Below are 8,803 nucleotides of genomic sequence, written 5' to 3'. Positions count from 1 at the left end.
GCAACTCGAATTTGGGAAATCGCAATGCGATAGTCAGAATCACGTTGCGAATCTGGAAACTGATTTGCGATACCGGAGATCGCGTTGCGAATTATCGATCGCATTGCGATTTAGTTGGTCATTTTGGCAAATCCAAAAAAAGTTGGTTAAAATCGTATATTATAAGGCATTTTTAGTCACTGAGGTTATTTTCTCTTATTAAAAAAAAGGCTTAATTATAAAATAAGTTCCTAAACTATATTTTTTTTGAAATAGGTGCTTAAACTTTTTTTTCATTCATCTAGATGTCTAACGTCACAAACGTTATTACTTTAGATGCCCCGACTGCAACGTCCGTTAAAAAACTCCATTAAGTGAAGCGAGTCACATTCTAATAGTTTTGATAATTTTATTTTTTTTAAAAATAAAAATTATTATATTTTAAAAAAATAACCCTAATTTCTCTTAAATTATTAAAAAAAACATCAATTCCTTACAAATCCTAAATCCCTAACCCTAACCCACCAACATTATCCTTTTCAACCATGCCCACCTCCTTCGACATCGTCCTTTCCATCTTTTTAGTCAGACGTCGTCATCATTGTCACTGATTGGCCATTGAGATCGCATGGGGTCGGGGTTCGTCAGGATACACACGTCGATTGATCGTTGATTAGATCCTATTTCGGTAACTTTTCTTGGGGTTATCAATCGTCGGGTGGAGGTTCATTGACTACAAAGGCCAACGACTGACGTGGGTTTAAGGCTTAAAATTAGGGTTTTCAAAGTTTTAGGTTTTTTTTTATAAATATAATAATATTTTTTATTTTTTAAATTTTAAATAAAAAATTTAAAGTTACAGAACGTGGAACGTGTCCTTTAATGCTTGTTACGGTTGAGACACCTAAAGTGATAACGTTTGTAATGTCAAGCCCTTGGATGAATAGAAGAAAAATTAGGTACCTATTTGAGAAAAACAATATAGTTTAGGCACTTATTTTCTAATTAAACCTTAAAAAAAGAGAACATTACATGCAAAAAAGCTTAAAAGACCTAAAATAAAATAATTTAATCTATTAAAATTAAAAATACAATTAAAAGTTAAAATCTTCTTCTTCATCATATATAAGCTTAATAAAAACGTTTGCCTCGAATTGTTTTGACATCTTTTTTATTGATCAAGTGTTTCTTATAGATCAAGACTTTCTTTATGGAAAAATAATGAGAGTAGCTCCCAATCATAGAAAAAAAATTAAACTTTTGTTACCATTAATGGTTATTCAGTGTATCTGTTATCGGAAGTTGTTAGGTTGAGCATTTCATTGGGTGCATAATCCACCAAAAATCGATCTACTTCATTTTACAGTCCTTTCATGATCATCGAATGAGTCGTTTTATGCATATATCGAATTCAAGTCTTTGTGTGTGCAAAAAATATCTGCTGCAAGACTCATCAATAAAAAATGGAGCCAAGTGTACGATCCGGATTAGTCCGGACTAATCAAGATGAAACCTTATTTATTTATTTATTTTTAAAGGAACAAAATGAAGCCTTAGGAACGGGAAAATGAATCATTTTGTGTGTCTCTCTCGCTATGAACCAAAATCAACACGCAATGAAGTTTTAAGCTATTGTATCTTTGTATCCCAAGTAATCGACTTTTTTTTTTGTAAGAAAATGAAAACTACCTAATTACTTAAACCTAATTGCATTCTTCAATCACGAGTTGGCTTATATCAGCAGGAGGCTCATGTAAGATTCTGGTTTGGCTATCTTCAAAATTGACGCTTCTTGCTAGTTTATCAGCAATTTTATTCCCTTTTCTTCGGACATGTTGCAATCTGACGTTCCAATCCCGGTTTATCAGTTCCCTTATGTACGGTATTATGGTAATATTTCATTCTTTGTTTGTGCTATTCTTCAGTGTCTGTATTGCTTCGAGGCTATCTACTTCAACTATGAGTTGTTGGATTCCTTGTTCCCATGCACATCTTAGCCCTGTATATACTCCCCATAATTCTGCTTCCATTGTAGAACATATTCCTATGAATTTTTTGAAGTCGATCCTCCATTTTCCATTCAAATCTCTGATTACTCCTCCACATGCTGCTTTTCCATCTGTATTTCTACGGGCTGCATTTGTATTAAGTTTTTCCCATCCCTCTGATGGAGGTAGCCAAACTGTTGGACCAACCAATTCAATTGGCTGTGATTTGTTTGACTGGTCTCTTTCTCTATTTGCATTGTTTATTGAGTTTGTCATCCTGCGGCTTCATTCTAATATTCCTGTGTTATCTTCCATAGGATTGTTGAAGACAATCGAATTCCTCATGATCCATATGTTCCATAATACCGATCCGAATAGGATTTCCCAATCTTTACTTTCTTTAGCAAACATGCTTAGTCTTGTTAAATTCACTTCAACCCAATTATTTATGTCCATTGTTAGGAAGTTCTGTAATCTCTCGTTTTTCACCAGTGTTATCCAAATAGGGGTCACGGTAATGCAGTGTCAAAAAATATGGTTAATATCCTCTGTTTGTGTCACACAGATTGGGCAATTACCATCAATTGTAAGATGTCGTCGAAGTCTTTCTGCATTTGTCAGAATTTTACCTTTGCAAACTAGCGATAGGAATGTTTTCAGCTTTTGTGTTCCTTTGTATGCGTGAATTACCTTCCATATAAGTTCTTGAGTATCTTCCCTTTGTTTTATTCTAACTTCATATGTTGTTTTGACAGAGAATTGATAATCCTCTCTCTTTAACCATCCAATTCTATCATTTTTTGCAGTTGTGTGAGGTCCTTTAATCGTTGCCAGTCTCAGAAGTATATGCAGTGGTAGAAGGTGTTCAATCTGCCTCCAGTTCCAATTACCATTTTCATCAGTCATGCTTTTTATGGTTGCTTTTCCCACCTGATTATGGTCTCATTGATTGACCAAATTTATTAATGGCCCTATTTCTGTAATCCAGTGGTCTCTCCAAAAATGGGTATGTACCCCATTTCCTATTATTCTGGTTATGTTGCTTCGGACATCCTCCCATACCATGCTTATCCCTTTCTATAGTTTGGAGCAGTTTTGGCTTCTAATGTTAGTCGGTATCTCATCTTTGTATTTGTATTTCGCCTTGAGAACCCGAACCCACAATGCGTCTTTTTTTACTATTAGATTAAACGCCGCTTTCATTATAAATGCTTCATTTTGCTCTTTTATCTTTCTAAATTCAAGACCTCCATCCGATATTTTTTGGCATACTTCCTCCCATTTTACTAATGGCAACCCTCCTTTTCCATCTATTTTACCCCATACAAATTGTCTGATGATTTTTTCCAGTTCTCCACAATTTTTTTTTGGGTAATACTGCTGTCTGCATGGTGTAAGTTAGGATGGCTGCCAAAACAGCTTTTGCAAGTGTAATTCGACCAGTTAGTGACAATGTTTTTGCCTTCCACCCGCTTAATTTAGTTTGAACCATTTGTACCAAGTAATAATAGTATTTCGAGGTGGCTCGGGAGTGTAATATTGGTACTCCTAAATATTTCCCTAGATCATCAACCATAGTAAATCCAAATGATGTGTTTATCTGATTTCGCAGTGCTGTTTGTACATTATTAGAGAAGAAAATTATTATCTTTGCAATGCTTACTTTGTGTCCCGAGACTTCACAGAATCTTTCTAGTACTGTTCTGATGATATTGAGCTGGTCTAAGGAGGCTTCTGCGAATAGAATCATGTCATCTGCAAAAAATAGATGGGATATCTTTGGGCTGCTTCTTGATGTTTGGAATGGTTTCCATCGTCCTTTTTCGATTTCTATTTTAATTGCTTGTGATAGTCTCTCCATACATAGAACGAAAATATAAGGAGACAATGGGTTGCCTTGTCTTATCCCCCTTGATGGTTTAAAAGCGTCTTTCAATGATCTATTCCACGATATTTGTGTCGAAGCTGTCGAAACACAGTGGTAAATAAGATTACATAGAGCATCTGGGATACCTAGGTCTCGTAATGTATCATCTATGAAACTCCATTCCAGTCTATCATATGCTTTTTCCAAGTCGATTTTTATTGTCATCCAGCCTTTTTTCCAGATTTCCTTCTCATAGAATGTATTACCTCTTGGGTTATTATGATATTATCAATGATGCTTCTACCCGGAACAAAACTGGTTTGGTTATCTGATATCCATTCTGGTAACAGGGGCTTCAGACGATTAACTATGATTTTTGTGACTGTTTTATATAGCACTGAACAAAGGTTGATCGGTCGGAACTGGTGCTTTTTTTTTGGTTTAGCTACATTTGGTAAAAGTATCAGTATTGTCTGATTGAGTTGTTCTGGCATTATTCCTTCTGTGAATATTTTCCGGATCATCATGCAAACTGAATTCCCAACTAAGCTCCAATTTTTCTGATAAAATAACGCATGGATTCCATCTATTCTAGGTGCCTTAAGTGGTCTCATTCCAAAAATAGCTTCCTTGATTTCCTCATTGGTTACTTCTCGTGTAAGGCTTTCTTTTTCATGCTCTTCTATTTTTTTGAACTTGCCTCTTATTTCATAATTGTATTTAGGATCCTCATTGCTTGAGAATAGTTTGGTATAAATTGGTTTGCCATTTCTCTAAGTTCTTCTTGATCAGTACTCCAACTGCCATCTTCGCGTTTTAAGGTTTCGATTTTGTTTGCTCTTCTTCTTGTTATTGTTGAAGCATGATAGAATGCAGTGTTTCGATCCCCTTCCAGTATCCATTTTGTCCGTGCTTTTTGTCTCCACAAACTCTCCTCCTGGTCTAGTACAGTGTCGAGTTCTGTCCGTAATTGTTTATCCATTTTGTCGTGCTTTTTAAGAATTAATTTAGAATATCTTCATAATTTGAGGACATTTCATGCAATAAACCAATTACGGGAATGTCGGAATATGGGTGCTCATCGAGTGAGTAGATTGCGAGTCGGGCAGTGTTCGACACGTGCTCATTAAAAGATTTTGTTGCTCGACTCAACTCGTTGCTCATTAAACTCGTTAAAATTTTGCTCGATTTGTGTTCGTCAAAAAAAATTATTGCTCGCCTCGTTGCCCGTTAAACTCACCAAAATTTTTATTTTATTTTCTTAGCTATAGGTAAAATCTATTAATATTCTATAGAGCTTAATATAAACATAAATTAATAAATTTAACAAAAAAAATATCAAAAAGAGTGTACGAAATAATTTTAAAGTCTAGACTTCAAAATAACAATTCACATATACATTAAAATAATAAATATGGTTTGATTTTTGGATGTAGTAAAATATTAATTAATAATTTAACATTTTTTTGTTGTTTATAAAAAAAATTAACAGATTAATAATTTATCATTTTTTTGTTATCTATTTGTAATTAATAATTTTTTTGAGTGAATAATTTAGTAAGGTGGCTATTAAAAAATTATATTTAAATATTAAAGAGTTAATTGTAAACTTATCGAGTCGAGTTAAACTCTAACTAGAATTCAAATCAAGTTAACCTGAATCGAAATTTTACGAAATTTTAACTGAGTCAAGTTTGACCTGTTCAACTTATCATGCACCCCTCGTCGGGGATAAAAAGGGCGTTTATCTAGTTTATCCACGAGAGTGGGGGAAAAGATGGCTCTCCTTCGCTTTAATCCACTTCCCTCTGTTTCTTCTACACCGGCTCCTCCTTGCGCAACATCCTTGCCCATCGCTGTTTTACCTAGTAAGTAGCATTTATTTTCACTTGATACTCTTAGGGGCATTTGATAGAACACACAGCGATATTGTGAGGCCTTCGATTACTCATTTCAATATAAGCATCTCTTTGATCTCATTCGAAGAGTTTTGCATTGGTTATCAGTTCCCAGGTCGCGGCTAAAAACCATCGATCATCCTCACTCAAAATGTTTAACCGGTACACAATTCGTACCCAACATGAAAAAATCGGCGAGGAATCTAAAAGCATCTTATGCAATTACCGATGGCGGCGAGGCGCAGCTTCCGGAGGAAACGAAGAAGGAAGCTTTGACGGTGGAACAACAGCCTTTAGAGACAAAGACGCAGCAACTGATGGAACAGAAGATGAAGGTGAAGCTAGCCAAGAAAATAAGACTTCGTAGAAAGCGACTCGTTCGCAAGAGGAAGCTGAGGAAGAAGGACGATGGCCCCCTTCCAAGATGAAAAAATTAAAAAATGTGTGACATTAGCAGGTTTAGTGCTTACCCTTTTGCTTCAGTTTCTTGTTTTTCAACTTAATTTGTAGTTTCTGTTTGTGGATTCTGCAAACAAATGACTCCTGCCTTCATCATGGTGGAAACATTTCATCATCTATTTAGGATTGCCACCCATCTATTTATGTTTTGGTTAAATCATTTTTAGGCTTCTTATCCTTTTTTTTTCCTTTTAAGACTTTCCCATTTAGATAATGCCTTCTTTTCAAACTTCTCAAGTTGAGAAAAGAAAGCGTCTATAAGTGAAAAAAAATAATAAAATAAATGCAAGAAATAGCGTCTGCATTGAAACACAGGGTCATGTTTAAGGGAAATTGTCCCTCTACAAATTAAGTACGTACAATGCAAAAGGGGGAGAAAATAGCAAGGCAAGTAAATAAGTTTGAAGGACGGCTGTCTGCCAATCACTTTGTTTTACGATCCATATGTACCCTAATTAACTATATGTAACACACGTACAAATACATGATATAATTATATTCCTATACTACGACTCATATATACGAACAAATATTAATTTAATGTACAATGATTTGTACATATTAGTTAGTAGGATACTCTTTGTATTACCTTTCAGACATCGTTCAGAAATTGCAAGAAGTTCCCAACTTTTGTTTGTTGGAGTCCTCAAATGCTTGAGGCAAGAGCTTCTCAGAACTCTCCAGGAACATCTCCCATTCAGCTTCACTCATATCCCCCAAATACGTGCCTCCATTTTCATGGTTATTCTTTTGCACCGAGAAACTCATGCTGTCATTGTAGCTACAATCATTTCTTGCATAGCAGTCTGTATTAAATCTGATGTTGTAATTGTCGCTTAATGAACCCACACCATGCAATCCTGGCATCGATCTTGCAGTCAAAAGTTTAGAAGGTTTTGGTGGTTTAGCCAAATTCAAAGGGCGTCGGAAGAGCTTGGGAAGATCTGCAACCTCATTGAAGATATCTTCGATTTCGTTGTTGAATGGAAAAGTTCCAGTGTCAAACTCAACTTTATCATGGTTGTTATCTATATCATCCTCAACTTCCGAGATATTGATAAATACACTTGTCTTAGCTTTTGTGCAAAGTGCCTCTATCATACTTGGTTTTTCTTCATTACCCTGAATCTCCCGAGTCATCATTGCACCTATGTCCGTGAGACAAAGGCCAGCCCTAGCAGCTTGCTTCAAAAAAACGGTGCAAAGGATCATGACTGGTATTGAGGACTCCTTCAACGATGGAAGCTCCTTCCTCAAAAGCTCTGCATCTTTATTTGGATTTAGATTCAGGATGTACTCGGTTTCTGACTCTGAAAAAGGAACTAATGCTTGAGGCCAATGCAACCATTCAAAGTATGGATCATCAAGGAACTCTGGTAGGCAAAGACCATGATCTATGGGCACAAGCTCAGCTGCCCCGGCAGCATAATTTTCACATTGGTCCTTTTTCTTGACAAGAATATTTCCCGCATGCCGGTCTAGATTCAGGATTCTTAAGTCAAATATCCCAATTCTATGAACTGAAGCCACTGAGAAACCAGCAGGCCCCAGCTCCCCTGCATCAAAGTCATGAGGGACGAAATTTTGTAGGGAGGCAATCTTATAAGGTGTGGCAGAGATAGCAGTTGCTCCATTGACATGAAATGCAACGTGAGAGATTTTCACAAGAGCTGTTGCAGGAACACCAGCGAACTCACCATGGTCGAGGAGATAAGCTGCCAATTCACGAATGTCCGAATGCCAGTTTCACCTGCACGTATCGAACGCCGTGTACATTGCTGTCCCAACTTCGATCCCGCACAACCTTTTGGGTAATTGGAACCTAAGGGTTCTTCGTCAATGGGCTTTGCAACAGCTATAGTTTCACCACTACGGTTATGCAAGAAGTAGGCAGCACTGAGCCCGTTGGAGGCAGGTATAGGTACTTCCCCAGAGGCAATGGCCATGGCCACCTCAACAACAAGGGCAGTGATTCTCGGGGCTCTTTGGCCCCCGATAATCTCAACCCTGGGATGATGATGGGTGTCAAGCTCTTCCTCCACATTAGTGGCAAAGGGTAGGCAAGGGGTGGAGAAACTACGATGGAAATTTGCAACTTCAAATACTTGTTTCAAAGAGTGAGCAAGGTCTTTGTGGCCATGTTCAAGAATGTTGTACTCAAGTTGGGTGAAGGATTGGAGTTTGCATCTTTGAGATCTGCCTAACGGTTTTAATCCATGATGTCGATCAACGGCTACCGCCATTCTGAATAAACTCGTACACGGCAGTTAATCATTAATGCTACTCACCCTGGTGTGTTGAAATCATTAACGTTTTTCAATCGGCCCCAACGGAGGTAGCCGCTGCTGTGTTGAAGGACGTTAATTGCATTAGTGCTACTCACCCTGGTGTTCTAGCTTATTTTAATCTGATCTTTTTCTTTCCATAAAAAAAACCCCATATCCTTAATTTCTCTAGATTATCGTTCAATATAAATATTAGTCTAGGTTGAATTGTTTATGTTGTACTTTTAAATTTAATTATTTTACATTTATTTGTTTATTTAGAAACACTTTGCTTATGCATGCGATCTTTGTATTTATTATTTCATCAATTGTAATTAGATATTAAGA

General features: G+C 36.6%; 1 protein-coding gene and 1 pseudogene across 1 annotated transcript; one reads left to right on the top strand and one right to left on the bottom strand.

The window, feature by feature from the left end:
* The first annotated feature begins 5,564 nt into the window (after positions 1–5,564).
* On the top strand, positions 5,565–6,256 carry LOC120153889 (50S ribosomal protein 5, chloroplastic-like). The gene is made up of 2 exons (XM_039165752.1): positions 5,565–5,702; positions 5,841–6,256. The coding sequence occupies exons 1-2, from the start codon at positions 5,612–5,614 to the stop codon at positions 6,158–6,160; spliced, it is 411 nt and encodes a 136-aa protein (XP_039021683.1). The 5' UTR covers positions 5,565–5,611; the 3' UTR covers positions 6,161–6,256.
* A 263-nt stretch (positions 6,257–6,519) lies between these two features.
* LOC120153927 lies at positions 6,520–8,460 on the bottom strand (annotated as a pseudogene).
* Positions 8,461–8,803: the final 343 nt, after the last annotated feature.

The sequence above is a fragment of the Hibiscus syriacus genome, unplaced genomic scaffold (genome assembly GCF_006381635.1).
Source record: "Hibiscus syriacus cultivar Baekdansim isolate YM2019G1 unplaced genomic scaffold, ASM638163v2 tig00111105_pilon, whole genome shotgun sequence".
In the NCBI taxonomy this organism is placed as follows: Eukaryota; Viridiplantae; Streptophyta; class Magnoliopsida; order Malvales; family Malvaceae; genus Hibiscus; species Hibiscus syriacus.
This window is presented reverse-complemented; position numbering and strand designations above follow the sequence as displayed.

What these genes read in the sequence shown, in the direction of transcription:
- LOC120153889 (XM_039165752.1), top strand. Translation starts at nt 5,612, where the DNA reads ATGGCTCTCCTTCGCTTTAATCCACTTCCCTCTGTTTCTTCTACACCG. An exon ending in GCCCATCGCTGTTTTACCTA is followed by an intron (nt 5,703 to 5,840) that starts GTAAGTAGCATT and finishes ATTGGTTATCAG; the next exon opens with TTCCCAGGTCGCGGCTAAAA.